Here is a 19,234-nt window from a genome sequence, read left to right as displayed (position 1 = left end):
TGTAACTTGAGTATTTGAATATATATTTTATCAATAAAATTCTTGAAATTTTCTTACATAGAATGTATAGAATGCTGTGCACATTGCACTGTCTTTTTCTATCGCAAAAGTAGTGATAAAGTCTGGAAAATTGATAAATATCCAGCTAATCCCATAAGGCTATGAATAAAATTGAGAAAGGAATGCATGTATGTCATACTTACCCAAAACAGGCAGAGAGGATTATGTTCAGAATAATATATGCATGCAAAGTTAAATTTCTTGAACATTATAATCACAAGAATTCCATATGCCTTTTTTAATTGTCAATACCATTGTGTTTCTTAATCCACTGCAGTATCCCCCTTCCCCTCCCCCTAACAAAACCAAACACTTTACTATATTGGACATGTTTATTTTTACATTATCTGCACAGTTTACAAGACATAAATATATAATATTATCACAGGGGAAAATAAAACCCTTAGCAATCACATCATTTTTACACTTAGTTGGATATTGGAGGGAAATTGAATATAGAAATAAATATTAACATTACAAAAATCACATATTTATGAGGTTTAAAAGTAAAACTAATTTAATTTTGTATTTTGTCTGTTCAGAAGAAAGTTGAGCATTAAATACTGCCCAAAATGAAATACATACTGAAAATTACAGAATAAATAGACATGTCTTTAGACGCAAAAAATGATGCTAAAAGTATTACAGTAAAACTTTAATAAAACTAACATTGTTGTCACCTTGAAAAATCAGCAAGCAATAATAAATTTATGCATTCAAAACTGATATTTTAGTAGGTCTTTCTGAGATCTTTAAGAGATCATGCATTTTTTTTCAAAAGACAAAATAAAACTTCATCATTCAAGTTCAATTGACTAAGATCAATGAAATATAAGGATCTCAAAATTATAAATAAAAATAACTTAACATTTCATACAACAATAACAACAAATTCTTAACAAAAATATAATATATACAATTTCATACATATTATTTATACGAAGACAACAATAATATCTCACAGATTTGTTTTAAGTACACAGTAATACTAATATTTTGTATCAATACTTCAATATCTTATTAAGCCTCAGAGAATAGACCAGCATACAAAAAATCATCTGGACCAATGACCCTTGCCATTGAAGTAAGATGTGCACACTAACTTGGGAGAGATAAAACTCTTATGATCTGTTAACAGATCAATTTTGTTCAAATAGTTTTGGATTTACATAGAAACAAAAGTTAAATATACACAAACATGTCTTCTCTATGTCAAAAAATGACTAGAAAACTAAAGTTAAAAAGAAGTGCAGTTCTTGAATTATAACTTTGTCATTAAATTCTTATCAGATGAACTAAAATAATCAATAGCAGCAGCTATGATCACATTATTCTGATAACCAATTCTCAATTTAATAATGAACAATAAACAATGAAGTCTATTTAAAACCTATGTTATCTTAAAAACGAAAAATCTTAATTTCAAACTATTTTTCATCCAAAATTTTTACTTAAGTCTTAGATCTAATAATAAGTATTGACTTTAACATATTTTGTAAAGTTTGTTTCTCATTTTTTTCAAACAACTTCTTCTACCCTCTGATATAAAAGAATATTAAATGTCTTTTTAAACTTCACACCTGTATAACCTTAGACATCAATATATTAAAAAAATTCTCTACTTGAGGAATGACATTGGTAGATGGTTGTGATGGTGTGCAACAGTGTAAAAGACATGTAAAATACACTATTTAATATAATAATATACTTCAAAAAAGATGTTTTCATAAAGTCTATCAAGTGATGCTTTGATAGAGCCTATGAAACTGTGACTGATATTGATATTGTCATGGATGGCTGAACATATATTAGTTAATCAATTACTTCCTCTATAGTTAGTCCTTTCCAATGATTTATTGATTCTACGACAATTTATCACAATAAATAGTAGAAATTTTTATCTATTTTAGTCCAGCATTTTAACAGATGTCTTTGGGAATGCCATATGGGTCATTTTCAAAAAATGTGGATATTTCAGTTGTGAAATAACAATACAAAAAAATATTCAATTTTCAACTTTAATATATGAAATTGAATAGTTTAACAACAATACAACCTGAAATAAAAATATGCAATCTTAAATGCTACTACAAAAATATTTAAAAAAATAACATAGAAACAAGTATTGGACATATGTCAACTACATAACGGATTTAGTTTCGGTCCCTAATTTTTTTTTAATAATATTTACATTTTGCTTGATATATATTTCCATAAAAATCATCACACTTTTTTCAAAACAGTTAACATGGTTAAAATAACACTTTTTAGAAACATATTTTAAAGTGAATTTAATTCAGCATTGTCAACTACATAACGCTTTTTGTCAACTACATAACGATTCACTGCGTTATGTAGTTGACCGTTATGTAGTTGACATATTTGTGGTTTTTGGATGTTTTTCTTGACCCTAATACTACCAGATAAATGGTTTTTATTGAATTAGAGTCAGTATTACAGACTTTGAATAATTTATGTAAAAAAAAATATTTATGCCAAAATTTATCAATGTTACAAAGTTGACATAGAATAAAATTACGGAGTAATTTGTACTCACCAAAACTAATCTATAATGAAATGAATCAATGATGTCATCCTGTAACTTTAAGCATGTCATCAGAGGATGAAGAGTAAGTAGAGAGCACTTCCTTAGTTATAAGGGATATAATCAGTTGTTTATTGGCAACATTATTTCATTTGTGTTATGTAGTTGACATTTTTTTAAGTACGAAATGAAAAGTAAAAAAAAAATGCTAATAAAATCTAATAATTCCCTGTATTTGTGTATACATACCTGCAGTGATACCTATATATTTATAATAACAAAAAGAAAAATATTAATTTCAGCTGGGTATTAAAACCAGCATTTAAAAAAGACTAGTTTTTCAATTTCGTACAAGCAATTTTGGGGTTTTTGGACCCTTTGAAACCCACTGGAAGCAATTTCTGTAGCTAAACTTCATATTGAATTTGCTGGAACTTGTTACACACACCAAAAACTAAATTGTGTATCTAAAAATTGGATAAAAATATTTACACTTTTTTAGAAATATTGATTGTACAAGAAAATCCACATTTTTTGAAAAAGGCCCATATATGACCTTGACAATGCTGAACAAAACAGAATCATGTGATATGTACATATGAATAAAATATCTTAATAATGATCACTATAAAAATTAAAAGATCATTACAACATTAAATTATTGTGACAATAAATATCTACAAATTGTTTAATGCCTGTGTTTTTAGAAGAGCAATTGCATGTCTTAATTTCGACTCCACCAAAACAAATAATGTGTAATTTGAACCTGAACTAAAAAAAAAACAATTACAAATATCTTTTTGAATAAAAAAAAAAAAGCAATATTTTTAAATATATATCTATAGATTATAATTAGCCAAATCTTCATGTTGTCAAACCATGAACCAATGATTTGTATAGTAAGAATATACAAACCATGAACCAATGATTTGTATAGTAAGAATATACAAACCATGAACCAAGGATTTGTAAAGTAAGAATATACAAACCATGAACCAAGGATTTGTATAGTAAGAATATACAAACCTCTGCATGAGCTATTGTCTTTTTTCTCATTTGTCTATTTTTTATGCATGTGAAAATAATGTACTTTTTATATACTACTGGATTTCCCCAGGAATCCTTACTAAAATAGCACTTTCTGTTCTGAGTTTCTTCTATTAAAATATAATAAAATTTTCAATCAGGATATTTAAGTACAAACCCTATCACAACAGATGTTTATTACAAGCTTCAATGGACCTCTGTATATACTTAACATAAGAAATAAAGGACCATTTGCTAAAACATCACCCATAACACTTAAGATTTGTTTTTTCAAGGGTGTGTCATAAGAAACAAAAACTTCATCCTAAATTCTCACTTCATTGCACAAGAATTGAACTCATGTATATCACTTATTATTGCACAGAGTTTAGAAAAAATATCACCATATGATGAAACTTATAAATACAACTGTTTAAGTGCCAGTCTTTGTAAGAATAAGGCAATTTTGAAAACAAATCAAAACATGGCCAGAAGAAACCCACCCAACTAACCATCCTATTTTAAAGTTACCTTCATCCTGAGTTAGAAATGGTAGGTCTTTATTTTCTCTGTGTCTGGTAATTAAAGAAATATCTTGATGAATTTTGGTTACAATGATAGCAAATTACAGAATTAGCTCCCCTGAATAGGTAATTTCTAGTGTATTTAAACCAAATTATATGCTAAAATACCAGAACAGGAAAAGGAAACAAATTTTAAATTCATGCACCATAATACATTTGAACATAAATCAATGTCAACTTGAGTGGGGTTTTTTTTTTGGCCATTTTTACACCACTGCATTATTCTCAGGCAAATTGGCACTTAACTCTTTTATTATTATAGTATATAAACAAATACTACTTCTATTTATAAACACAATCCCGAGATGAAAAGCCATGGGTGGGAACTCTTTTATATAAAATTTATTATCAAAACATTTTAAATTTTTCAAATATAGATCCTGCATATTTGCTTCAATTTAAGTACAGAAGAGTTAAGATAGTAGCATCTTTTACATGTTGTGTAGAGTTCGATAACAAATTTATGTTTACAAAATATCAACAACTTATGATATAAATCCATACAGTATAACAGCACAGACTACCTTTTTATACAAAGCATTTCTAATTTATAGACAGTGGCAATAATTTTGCATTTCTGGCAATATTTCATGAATGAACGTCATTTTTATAAAACAGAACTTTAGCTGTTAGAATAATCGTCTGTACACTACAGTTTATTAGATTTCCATGTAAGGACTAGCCGTGCAAACAATGATTATGTGAATATAAGCTATATACAGCTATGAATGTCATCCTGTGGCTTGTCTCCTGTAAGTTCACATTATGCTTTTCTTGGGGCTGAATATTCTCCTTCATCAGAATCGTTGAGTGGATCAAATTCTGTATCACTTTCCTCCATACTTAGCCGGTCAAATCCTTTGTGGGGACTGAGGAAGTTACCAAGGTTAAATTTCTTCCTTGATCCCCTTGACTTATGTTGTCTGCAACAATTGTATTGGCCTGAAAAATATAACAAATACAACAATTGTATTGGCCTGAAAAATATAACAAATACAACAATTGTAATGGCCTGAAAAATTATAAATGTAAATAATTGTATTGGTCTAAGAATTACAAATAACTAACATTTGGATATTTGTTTCTACTATTTAGCTTTAATTATGATTAAAATACATTAAACGGGAAAATATTAGTATAATCTACTCTGAAACAAAATATATTATTTTCTGTTTAGGGAAGTCTTACTTAGTTTGTAAATGTGATATAATTTACAAACATTAATGTAAAATTTGTATCATCCTTTTTCTTCTAGTACAGTAGTAAATAAAAAATTGGAGAAAAAAAGTATCTTTTAAATAAAAAAAACAAATTTACACTAGTGTTGATCAATATTAAATGATTACGCATCGAATAAAATATATTTAAAAAAATTGAAAGACAAAAATATAGTAACATGTTAATTTGTTAGTATATATTTTCATGCAAGTTTGGTTAGTCATTTAATTTGACAAATGAACATTTGCCCCTTTTCCATGATGAAATAAAATTCCATGAAAACCCTGATAAAGCTACCTCTATCTGATCAGCAGGATAAATATTATGATGAGCTTTCTTTTTTCCTGAATTATTATAAATGGAAACGGAAATGAATAACAAAATATACTTGTATCATGTGTTTAAAAAAAAAATCTAACAACATATAGATGCGTCAGATGTGTTTTTGTTTTCTTTATTCCTTATTTCATTTTCTGCCTCTGTACCAATAGAATGCAATTATTTTATATTTGCTATATATGATAAATGTAATTCTGTTGTGTTTTGATTGGGTCTTTATTCTTGTTTACTAATTCTGTATAAATTTATTCAATACTAAAGATAAAGAAAAAATTATATAAAACCAAGCTTTCTTGTAATTTGTAATATCTTTGTACACATTTCTAGTCTCTACAAATGATCTCTTTAAATACTAACATAGTGCATAACAGTTGTATGTTTATTTATAGTATATTCAAAGCATATGATTCAAGCTATGCAATGGCCATCAAACATTCTGAAAGAACTGGTCAAGTTGTGTTAACATTGAAGTGAACCTGAACAATTCTTTCTGACAATCAAAGCAATATAATAAGAACTTTGTACCTCCATTGTAAAAATCTATTTATAGAAAGAGAATAAAAAGAAAGTAAAGTGAAAGTAAGAGCTATATAGTTACAGCAAATGTCTGCAAGTCAATATGTTTAAATAATCATTACTTTCTTTTACAGTTTGAACTTTCTGATAGTATTGACTGATTCTTAGTTGTTTAATGTGCAGCAGCAAATATTTCATGCATGATCAGGACAAAAATCTGATACTTTGAGGTGTATACAAAATTTAAAAAAATCAAAAAAATCTCCAAAAAATGTAGTTTGCATCATGCTATTTTCGAAACCTGATCAAAAGTAATTGCTACAGAGATTGTCATAATTCACAAATTGACATCGTTCTATAAAAAATCATGTTTGGGCAATACATTACAATGTGATTAGAAAGATAACTAAAGGAAAGAAGTTTGAGATAAAATATGAGATGATTGCTCTCATCAAAAGATTTTGGAAAAGAAAAAAGAAAAAAAAAAGGGGTCACCATCCTTGTTTTTTGCTAAATAAAAAAATTGATAACATTTATTGTATATTCCTTTTATAAAATAAAATCTTCAAAGTTATCTTCTCTAATCATTCGATAAATTAATTGGTAACATAACACTTTAGGAAATTAAACTGTAATCAAAATCGCGAAAAACCGAAAAATCAACAGGGTTAAATCAAATACTGTTCAAAGTTTTGAAATTCCCAAATGTCTTTCAACTGATTTTTGACACCAGTTGTATACCGTCAAAAATTGTCAGATATTGAAAGATACCTTATCCGACAATAGTATCCCGCTTAATTATTGAGAAATAAGCTTATTGTCTTGTATATCTAACCTAAGACTATGTCTTGCTTTTAGGCTTGACTATTTTACTGACGCAGGTTGTGCCAAATTGTCAGAATTTCTTGGTATTATGTATGAAAATGACACTTATTTGTTAATATAAAGAAAACTAAATAACAAAAATTCAAAATGACACATGATAACCAGATCTTATTATGTGCTCAGAAAATTAACAGAACAGAAAAAAAATCTACCTATGTAAAAAAAAAAGAAGAGAAAATTCCTTCATAAAATTAATAATGTGAGTTTATGTTCCCTATTATCACATAGTTTTAAAATGTTGATTTATGAATTCGTTTGTTAAAAAGGATGTTATCATAACATGAATAACTCCCCCCCCCCCCATTCATTCTAAAAACTCCTTTTTAGAATCAAACTTGTTAATGCTAGAAAAAAAATCTAGACCAATCATAGGCAGCAATTTGCAATTAAAAAATTAAATGTAGGCACCTTATCATCTTATTGTATCTAAACTATAAGTTCAAACAGCTCAAAAGACAAGTGGTTAGTAACTATACATAACTAGCACTGCACATGGATACTAATGAGGCTTATTTGTGGTAGTAACAGCTCTGCACATGGATAATAATGAGGCTTATTTGTGGTAGTAACAGCTCTGCACATGGATAATAATGAGGCTTATTTGTGGTAGTAACAGCTCTGCACGCAAATACTTATAAGGCTTAGCTGTGGTAGTAACACCACTGCACACATATACTGAGGCTTATTTGTGGTGTTGCTAACCTTTATTTGTGGCTATTTCGCCTCTCAAAATAGAATAAATGTTCTCACTTCTGCGAAACTTATCAGCTGAAATTAAATTGGACTATTTCATTTCTGCTGGTATATATGTGTTAACATTTTTTTCAGATGTGCATGTTGCATAATATTGTCACGTATTACTCAAGGTTATACAACTAACAGTAAATGAAGAATATGATGAATTAATAGGGAGGCAATCTGATGGTCTGGAATTTTTGACAATTTACATGTATGAGGCCATTTAAAATTACACTGTTTCTCAGTTCTTAGGTTGGACATAAATTGATGATCTTTTCAAAATAGAAAACAACAATAAAATATATTCCCTTGATATGATAGATGCAAGTAATAATACAATGTTGACACCAAAGTGTATCCATTAAATTTTATTTTATGTTAATATAGTGGATTAGTTTCAAGTGCTTTTCGTGATTCCTATGATCAAATCTGTTTGTGTAAGAATTTGATTTAAAAAAAATTCTTGTCCTCAATTCTCAGACAATATCAAAATGATGAGATAGGATAATGGAAACTAGAAAAAAAGTCTCTAACAAAAATTTCCCAATTTACAGTTTTGCACTACACATTCTTTGTGACACTTCATTTTCCCATTATTAATTTGTGGTATCAATTACAAACCTTTTGTTGGTAAATAATTTAATAGAGTCAAATCCAATTAAATTATCTGTCTAAGTGAACTCAATTGAGTTATGGACAATATTGAAAACAAACTTTAATGGGATTAAACAGACACCAACTGATTTAAAATTATGATAAAACTTACCTTTTCTCATTCTAACAATAATAATAATGATGATAATGATGATTACAGGTATAACCAGAAGTCCACCAATGATTAATGCAGGCATTAAATCATCTTTTTTGAGTACTTTTTTCTCGGGTAAGATTGGTGTTGTTGTTGTTGTGGGCGTCGCCGTAGTTGTTGTAGTTGTTGTTGAGCTGGACGAAGAGCTTGAGGTAGTACCTAAACATAATAGAGTTCATGATTTATAATTTATATTTTGCATTTTTCATTTGGATTAAAAATTCATAAGATGTGGCAATTTTTTTGTTTCAAACAGTCACAATGAAAAAAAAAAGTATTTTTAAATCTAGGGAACTTCCATTATGACAGAAATCTGATCAATTACTGATGGCTTTACCCAATAAATTTGTTTTAATAAGCAGTAATAATGAATATTCAGTGTATGAACTTGTGGTTGTCGTCATAAGTTTGGGAGTAAAATTCAGAATCCAGAGAGGGGTACCGACTTATAGGCGAGATCCCGACACCAGAGGAAAAATCCAAGCTCAAGAAAAGTGGTCAGATATGAATTTCCTGGCCAAAACTAAGTTTGTGATGTCCAATCCTACATAAATCTCTATAATAGCTTTTTGTCGAAAATAAATGACTATAATACTGTCTTTGTGTTTTATTTGATCTGTTAACCATTTGTGTTGAATTTTCCACTGTTTCCGTTTTGTGTATTGATTTTTCATGGTCACATTGTTTGTGTATCATCCCAAAAGAAGAGCCAAGAACCAGAAATCAGAAGAAGATAATAATGTACTAAATATATAAAAAGAGTGTATCTAACCGACTTATTGTGTTATTATTGTTTTATTTGAAATTAAGATATTAATAGACAAGCCAATATAATCTATGAATAACCCTAATTAAGTGACAAAGAGTTGTATTCACTATAGGTGTGAAAAATAACAGTGACAGGTTAATAGGTTAATTAGTTAGTGTCCCTTGATTTCTATAATAATGCTGAGTTCACACCTAATTCGAATTCGATTTGTATTAACTAATTCGAATTAGTTTAATTCGCATTCGAAATGTTTTAAGTCCTAACGTCAATTCTAATTCGAATTACAATGCGTGTCAAATTTCGCTTTACTGTCAAACGACGTTAACTTTTAATTCGTATTAACAAAAACGTATTTCTAATTCCAATTGGGTAACTGGAATTAGCCAATTCAAATCAATTCGAATTAAAAAAGAAGAGTGTGTGAACGCAGTTAGCGAATTTCGATTTGCATTCGATTCGAATTCAATTCCAATTAAATGTCCGCGTGAACGAGGCATTAATTGATGGTGTCTATCCTATGTCTCAGTTTATTTATTCTATGACTGGTATGTTGTGAATGATTTATTTGATTAATTTATTTTTTTTGTTTGACTTTTATTTATTCAGGTTCATGTTGGTTTATATTCGTTTTTCTCAAACAGTAGGTGTTTGGTCATACACTACAAAATCATTGATGCATTACGTAAACAAATTGAGGCAAAACAGTGAATAAAAACAAGAAACAAGAAATGAAAACAACATTTTTATTATCAACAGAATAAATAATCAGGATGAACATCAATTCTATGTACACAATTAAAGAAACAAACATGCATTCAATGCATGAAACTCAATTTAATTTCTTGATTTTACCGATGATCAGTTACTGTCTGCTGCCAAAAAAAAAAGTCCCAATTTAAACCAACTTATAGGCGGGTCAAGACTGAATCCTTATATTTTAAAGCTGAAAAGGGCAACCGACTTATAAGCGGATCGACTTATACTCGAGTACCTACGGTAAATATTTTTTGTATGTATTATTTAGATTTATAAAAATATATGCAATTTATGAGCTCTATTTCCTCAAAAGATAGTAATGAGTTGTGTCATACATACTTGAAGGAACAGCTTTTGTGAACAGTGGATTCATGTCAAACTTCCATAGTTTATTTGGATTCAATTCCACAACATAAACCCTCAAATTAGTGGAATCAACAGCTACATCATGTGGATTCTTTAAACCCTGGAAAAAGAAATTAGTTCATATTATTTAGCAGTTCAATGAATAAGTCTGATACATTATTCCATATTCTGGTCATGTAACTGAAGGTGACCTACATTTTTGGTTTAAGGTATACCCAAAGATATGATCATGATACATTTAAATTCCAATAAAAATTTGTGGGAACATTTGTACATCCCGTCATTGTGTAATTGTTCTATGATAATTCTTGTGTTCTTTCTTTTATTTTTGCTAATGTGCTTTGTCTATATGCCTTTTGGTATTTCTTTGATACATATGACGTTGCTCTGTACTTATACATCATATCATTGTGTTATTGTACTATGGTAAATTTGGGTATTCTCGTCTTTATTTTTTGCTAGTATGCTTGACCCATATGCCACTTTGTGCTTCTTTGTTACATATTTGTTTATTTTTATAGTGATTAAGATTATAACACAATTTTAACTGCTGTACACCTATTTTGACATTTTTATCTATTATGTCTGTTATTTTGGTTCACACTTCTTTGTCAATATAATGCCTTTTCAGGTGACTGTCATACAAGTGAGAGGTTTAGCTAGCTTTAAAACCAGGTTTAATCCACCATTTTCTATGTATAAGACAATCCCTGTACCAAGTCAGGAATATTTGTTTGAGCTTTTCATTTTGCCATTTGATTAGGGACTTTTCTTTTTGAATTTTCCTAGCAGTTCAGTATTTTTTTTATTTTACTTTTTGCTTGTTTAACGTTTTACATGTAATTTATCATAGTCATGTTTAAAATATAAAAGTATCTTTGGTTTATTTTTCCCCACCTATTTTGGTTACATTTTCATTGAAAACTGAGCAGATTTTAACTTAAGTTGTATACCACCTTTTTTTATTGTAACATCATAATCATTCTACAATGAAGTGAGGACATGCAAAAACCAAAGTGATCCTCAAAAGACAGTTAATAATTACTTTGACCGAACCTTGAGGCTACATTTTCTTTAAAAGAAACATGGCTTAATAATAGTTGCCACAAGTAATGATTACTCCTGTCCTCGTTGAAATAAATGCATGGAGGACAATGGATTTTAGAATAGAAAATCTAACCTGTTGATTGTTGAATGTTTCTAGAGTATTTCCAGTTTCCATGTCAACAATAATACCCTGAACTGGTGCTCCATTTGGACCTGCAGGACCATTCACAGCAAATAACATGCCACCTACAAACATAAAAATGAACGTTTACACAGAATCAAAATAGCAAAGAATCACAAAGGTTCTATGATACTTTAGTTGTAAGTATTGGAAAACACTAAATTCATGTTGGATATATGAGAGTAGTAATGCCCTTTACAATCAGGCTTCAAACAATTATTTTCGGCTACCGTTTGCATCAAATTGGTTAAAACTTTACTGTGAATCGTCAAAATATCTTTATTGAGTTTTGTCAGAGTCTCAAATAATTATCATTACTGTTTGTTTTTTTATAAATTTAACCTGATTTGTCAAAACCATTTGATATTTTAATCATCTAACAGAAAGTGTACATCCTATCGTCATACACCTTAAATTACAGTTTAGGTTATTTGGCAAAACGTTTTACTGTTATTTGCCATTACGACCCTCATATATAAAAAGATCTATGATGTTACAATATTAAGTTATAAACAATACTCTACAAATATAAATCTTGATGATCATTGTCATAATTTGAGCAAAACAACTTGACAGTAAACCATCAAACTTCTGTTATAAACAAACAGTAATATACCATGAAGGGGACAGAACTCCACAGCAAATAATCTAGATCCAAATTCTTTAGGATGATACTGTCTTTGGAAGTTTCCCTCTAAGTCAAAGCACTGAATCCTGCCATTCTCTCTGTCTGCTACACATAGCCATTGTTTGTCCTCTACCAAGGTCATAGCATGAGGAATGTTGAACTGGCCAGGAAGAGGGTAACCATCATCACCTGCAAGTACATTTACATTCATACTTATATGTGCTTATGTATGTACTTTACATTTGTTGAGTTAACGACTCATTATTCTATAAAAGTAATATGCCAGGTTATGCTATTTTTCTTATGTTAATTATGTATGAGTTTCAGAGTAGATTCTATTAGACAAATGATGACAGTTTATTGATACAAATTTTTTCAGCTTTTCTAAAAAAATCATTTTATTACAGTTTATATATAAGTATGTCAAAAATTTTCAGGTAATTATAATCTGATAAGTTTTGTATTCAAGTTCAAATCAATATTTGAATTAAAACCTCAATTCTAGAATCCAATAATTTTTAAGGTCAAAATTATCTTCATATCAAAATATCACTACAACTTTAATTGTTGCTGAAATGAATTATTTGAATTATGTCATTTTTTGGTATAAAATTTGTCCATTACTACTTTTCTTCATCAAATATTATATAATTTTTATTTGGATCATTACTTAATAAATGTTTTAATATATAAAAGTATTACATACCACGTTGTCCCATGTTCTGTGTACCAAATGTTTTAATCACATTTCCATTTTTATCAAATTTAATAACTCTGGCATTGCAGTACCTATAGAATAATAAAACATTTTTTTGTAAATTAGACTCTTTTTTCTTATACTGTCTATTGACACAATGAACATACATAAATAATATTTGTAATGCAATATGACATGTAACACCACTTTTGATTGGACGTTGCTATGAATTTCTTGCTTAAAGACAGTAGTTCACAAACGTTTTTATTTCTACTAATTGAATAATTAATCATATTTTGAAATGTTCCACATTATGTCTGTTTGTTTTGTTCACACATCCTTGTCAATATAATGGCATTTTATAGGACTGTCATATAAGTCAGGGTTAAGCTAGCTATAAAACCAAGTTTAACCCACCTTTTTCTACATTAGAAAATGTCTGTACCAAGTCAGGAATATGGCAATTGCTATACATTAGCTTGATGTGTTTGAGCTTTTGATTTTGCCATTTGATTACAGACTTTCATTTTGAATACCCTTGGAGTTAAGTATTTTTGTGATTTTTTACTTTTCCACACTGATCTTTTCAGTAATACTAACCCATCACTGACAAAGAATTCTCCTGTCTTAAGCACCACAACATCAGTAGGTTTACAGAAATGTGTCATATCTGACCCTGGTACAAACTTCTCACCCAAAACAAAATCTGGTGTGTCTTTACCAGCAGGTATCCTTAAAACCTATCAAAAGTGTAAATAAGTCTATTAAAAGAAAAGAATTTTAACTTTTTAAAAATATTTATGAAGGACAAAAAATCTTTTAACATAAGCAGAAGAAAGTTTTTCATAAAACTATTCGAAATGAGGCAAAAAACAAAACAGATAAAGGGTTATATTTTAAAGTGTGTTATCTGAGTGGAAAATCAAATGCATTCTCAGGATGAGAACATGATCAAATGATATGAAACAGACTTTGTACTAATTCAACACCGCCATGGTGGATTTTAATGTGCTTGTTCACAAGGTCCGTGTCTAAAACACATTTTTCTAATTCTTGGTCAATAGCAAGTCATTGTTCTTACTCCTAAATGCTTCATGCTAAGCAGAGAAACACCAAATACCAATTATTAAGTATTTGGTTTCACCAGGCTGGTCTGAAACAACAACCTACTGCATTTGAGGGGAAAATGCCATCACAACTACCAGGCTGGTTGTATACTATTCTAATTGAAGAACCTTAGTGAGCACGCTCACATACCCCACGTCCCCACATTGTCATTGGAGAAATTAAATAAGTGTAAGAAAAAAAAAATTGTATAAGAAAAAATATTGAATAATAATTTCCTGTCAATATGCACATCAACATAGTATGTCCTTATTATCTACAAAATTTCATGAAATTCTGTTGTGTGGTTTCAGAGGAGTTGAGATGACAAACTGTTGCAGAAGTACATTGAAGCAAATAAGTTCAAAGGGGCGTAACTCCTAGAAAAAAAAATTGAATCGTAATTTCCTGTCGATATGCACATCTACATAGTATGTCCTTGTTATCTACAAATGTTCATGAAATTCTGTTGTGTGGTTTCAGAGGAGTTGAGATGACAAACTGTTGAAGTAGTACCTTAAAGCAAATAAGTTCAAAGAGATGTAACTCCTAGAAAAAAAATTGAATCGTAATTTCCTGTCGATATGCACATCTACATAGTATGTCCTTATTATCTTAAAAGGTTTCATGAAATTCTGTTGTGTAGTTTCAGAGGAGTTGCGATGACAAACTGTTGCAGTAGTACAATAAAGTAAATAAGTTCAAAGGGGGATAACTCCTAGAAAAAAAATTGAATCGTAATTTCCTGTCGATATGCACATCTACATAGTATGTCCTTATTATCTAAAAAGGTTTCGTGAAATTCTGTTGTGTAGTTTCAGAGGAGTTGCGATGACAAACTGTTGCAGTAGTACATTAAGCAAATAAGTTCAAAGGGGCGTAACTCTTATAAAAAAAATTGAATCGCAATTTCCTGTTGATATGCACAACTACATAGTATGTCCTTTTCATCTGAAAAGGTTTCGTGAAATTCTGTTGTGTGGTTTGAGAGGAGTTGCGATGACAAGAAACAGGACTGACGGACTGACGGACTGACGGACGGTACAACGGACGGGTCAAAAACATTATACCCTCCGCAACTTCGTTGCATGGGGTATAATTAAAAGACAATTAATTCAAAGATGAATCATAGATGAGTGACAACTATTCCTTCATTGTTTTTATTATTTCAAATGCTTGTAAAAAAGAGCTATCAAAGTATTCTGTCAGTAAAATGAAATCAATAATTTTCTTATAAAACAACCTCAATTGTTGAATGTGGTGTCAGAGTGAAAGATTTAAAAAAGAAATATGGTATATGGAAAGTCCTTTATTTACCTGATGAAGTCCAACGTCTGTCACCCATATGTTGTTATTATCATCTACTTCTATCCCATGAGGCATGAAAAACCTAAATATTAGAGAAGTTAAACTTGTAAATAAAACATGTGCAATATGTAAACATTTGTACTTAAACCAAATGCTGACTTTCAAATAAGGATATATTATAATTCATCTGAATTGGTTGTATTTTTTTGCATAAAATTGTAATTGCAGTTTATAAATGATTATGATGTAAGACATTTAATCTTCTTCATAAAACCATTAAAATTTTATGAACTCTTTGAACAGTGTTCTTACAAATATTCACTGTTAGATTTGACATCTCCTTAAACAATTTGATTTTAATAATTGAAAGTTTAAATGATATGCTTGATACTAATCTTGCATCATGCATGCCTTTTAATATTGGAAACAAAAACTTCTTTTAAATTTTTTAAACCTACATATTTTTTCCCAGCTGTCGTATGATCTGCCCATCTTTGTTATAGATCACAATAGTATTAGTCGATATGGGTCTGTCTTGGTTGTTAATTGTATTGTCAAATTTAAATGCACTGAAATTGAGAAAGAAACATTGTTAATATGAAGTTCATTTCATCAATTGAAGAATTAAAGCAAAATTATTGTTGGTTTTACTAAACATCAACATTTTTATAGAAAAATATACCTAACTTTAATGGAATGACAGATTTGATTGTAGATTTTTTAAATGGTAATAATATTTAAAGCCACCTTTATATGGTTATACAAGTACTGTTGATTTCTTCATTTTGGTACATGCTTATATGCTTGCCTTTTGTATTGTTGTTTAATGCCACTTTTAGCCAGCTACATCATGGTGGCTAGTTTGTAACTGGAGAGAGCAACACATTTTGGGAGGCAAATGAAAGTGATAGTAAATCCATTTCTGAGTTGTATACACTTTGTCATGATCCATGTTTATATTCACAGCCTCAGAGTTGTATACACTTTGTCATGATCCATGTTTATATTCACAGCCTCAGAGTTGTCTACACTTTGTCATGATCCATGTTTATATTCACAGCCTCAGAGTTGTCTACACTTTGTCATGATCCATGTTTATATTCACAGCCTCAGAGTTGTCTACACTTTGTCATGATCCATGTTTATATTCACAGCCTCAGAGTTGTCTACACTTTGTCATGATCCATGTTTATATTCACAGCCTCAGAGTTGTCTACACTTTGCCATGATCCATGTTTATATTCACAGCCTCAGAGTTGTATACACTTTGCCATGATCCATGTTTATATTCACAGCCTCAGAGTTGTCTACACTTTGTCATGATCCATGTTTATATTCACAGCCTCAGAGTTGTCTACACTTTGTCATGATCCATGTTTATATTCACAGCCTCAGAGTTGTCTACACTTTGTCATGATCCATGTTTATATTCACAGCCTCAGAGTTGTCTACACTTTGTCATGATCCATGTTTATATTCACAGCCTCAGAGTTGTCTACACTTTGTCATGATCCATGTTTATATTCACAGCCTCAGAGTTGTATACACTTTGTCATGATCCATGTTTATATTCACAGCCTCAGAGTTGTCTACACTTTGTCATGATCCATGTTTATATTCACAGCCTCAGAGTTGTCTACACTTTGTCATGATCCATGTTTATATTCACAGCCTCAGAGTTGTCTACACTTTGTCATGATCCATGTTTATATTCACAGCCTCAGAGTTGTCTACACTTTGTCATGATCCATGTTTATATTCACAGCCTCAGAGTTGTCTACACTTTGTCATGATCCATGTTTATATTCACAGCCTCAGAGTTGTATACACTTTGCCATGTTTATATTCACAGCCTCAGAGTTGTATACACTTTGTCATGATTCATGTTTATATTCACAGCCTCAGAGTTGTATACACTTTGTCATGATCCATGTTTATATTCACAGCCTCAGAGTTGTATACACTTTGCCATGTTTATATTCACAGCCTCAGAGTTGTATACACTTTGCCATGTTTATATTCACAGCCTCAGAGTTGTATACACTTTGTCATGATTCATGTTTATATTCACAGCCTCAGAGTTGTCTACACTTTGTCATGATTCATGTTTATATTCACAGCCTCAGAGTTGTATACACTTTGTCATGATTCATGTTTATATTCACAGCCTCAGAGTTGTATACACTTTGTCATGATTCATGTTTATATTCACAGCCTCAGAGTTGTATACACTTTGTCATGATCCATGTTTATATTCACAGCCTCAGAGTTGTATACACTTTGTCATGATTCATGTTTATATTCACAGCCTCAGAGTTGTATACACTTTGTCATGATTCATGTTTATATTCACAGCCTCAGAGTTGTATACACTTTGTCATGATTCATGTTTATATTCACAGCCTCAGAGTTGTATACACTTTGTCATGATCCATGTTTATATTCACAGCCTCAGAGTTGTCAAGCTAGTAATCACTAAGGCCCAGTTGGTGCTAACATTATTGGTCTCTAACAACAGGTAGGTTTACAACAGGTAGGTCTACATTAAGACAATTATTAATCAAACCTAATTTTACCTGCCCACATAAAAATTGAACACTGCCTTGTCTATTGATAGACATTTATACCTTTTCTGCACTCTTAACCATGAGTAAATCACCAAATTCTCTAATAACTGCTGATAATTAACTTACTTATAATCCCAAACTCTCTCCGCCCTATGGAACACATAAACATTGCCCTGTTTATCTGTGGTCACTCCAGCTATTTGTCCCATCAATCCAGTACTATCAAATGATACACCTTGTACTCGTGGTAAAGGAATGCCGAATTCTGATGACTGACCCAAGTAGTGAGTACCTGTAGAATATAATATTATATATTATTAATTTGTTTAACATATTTCAATGAACGTCGTGTAAAAGAGTGATGTGTGCTTCAAGTGACTTTAGCATAGATTTATCTGATTCCATCTGACTATTCTGTTTCAAAACATGACAAGTAATTAAACTTTTCAATTCGCCGTTTCAGAAACTAATGCATTATGAGTAAAATTTTCAAAAGCGTACACTAAAACATTGTAATTGGTTGAAAAAATTCTAAACAATGGAAATTCAACCATTAACGTTATATTAATTTCATTTTAGTGTACATGTATGAACAATGATATTACCCATAGCTCATTAGATTCCGAAAAGGTGAATTGGTCACAATAAATAGCATATTGTTTTGGTTAGGTCAGTATATCATTTATTCTGTTACAGAACTTCTATTAATGCATGTGACTTTAACTTTTATATTTTTTATCAAAAGTAGAAAAAATGGTCAAATTTTGGTTACAAATTTGTAAAAGAACAACCAAAATCAGGTCAAATAATTCAGTCCTTGTAACAGATTGTAATTAAGACATATGATAAGGTCAGATTTTTTTTTTTTTTTATTATTCATGATTTCTCCTATGGCAGTAAGTCCTTGTTTTGTCTTCATCATTACAGAGTACAATGATATAGTTAATATACTATAAACATATATGTAAATAGCAACACAAAGATACATGCAATTGAATAATTTACAGTAGATACAATTAACAGCTATTAAGATACTGATTCAAATGTGAATGGGTTCTTAAATACTAAAGTACAAATAGTATAAAATTAACA

The 19,234-nt window shown here is 30.0% G+C and overlaps 1 protein-coding gene across 6 annotated transcripts in view; it reads right to left on the bottom strand.

The window, feature by feature from the left end:
• Nucleotides 1-373: 373 nt before the first annotated feature.
• The window catches only part of LOC139521747 (peptidyl-glycine alpha-amidating monooxygenase B-like), a 42,397-nt gene continuing 23,536 nt past the window's right edge, over nt 374-19,234 (bottom strand). For 2 of the 6 annotated variants that reach the window (XM_071315320.1, XM_071315319.1), the window contains exons 14-24: nt 18,269-18,434; nt 16,034-16,144; nt 15,585-15,657; nt 13,764-13,903; nt 13,173-13,255; nt 12,455-12,655; nt 11,791-11,903; nt 10,584-10,710; nt 8,678-8,878; nt 7,876-7,941; nt 374-5,157 (exon numbers count right to left, since the gene is read on the bottom strand). In XM_071315320.1, the coding sequence (XP_071171421.1) occupies nt 4,979-5,157; nt 7,876-7,941; nt 8,678-8,878; nt 10,584-10,710; nt 11,791-11,903; nt 12,455-12,655; nt 13,173-13,255; nt 13,764-13,903; nt 15,585-15,657; nt 16,034-16,144; nt 18,269-18,434 (1,460 nt within the window). In that variant the 3' untranslated portion in view covers nt 374-4,978. Of the gene's footprint in view, nt 5,158-5,730; nt 5,778-5,837; nt 6,313-7,875; nt 7,942-8,677; nt 8,879-10,583; nt 10,711-11,790; nt 11,904-12,454; nt 12,656-13,172; nt 13,256-13,763; nt 13,904-15,584; nt 15,658-16,033; nt 16,145-18,268; nt 18,435-19,234 lie in introns of those variants that run through there. The other 4 variants (XM_071315322.1, XM_071315321.1, XM_071315323.1 and 1 more) reach the window with 3 other exon arrangements.

Source organism: Mytilus edulis, chromosome 4 (genome assembly GCF_963676685.1).
Source record: "Mytilus edulis chromosome 4, xbMytEdul2.2, whole genome shotgun sequence".
Lineage (NCBI taxonomy): Eukaryota > Metazoa > Mollusca > Bivalvia > Mytilida > Mytilidae > Mytilus > Mytilus edulis.
The sequence above is the reverse complement of the archived record's forward strand: the minus strand, read 5'-3'. Positions and strand labels throughout refer to the sequence as shown.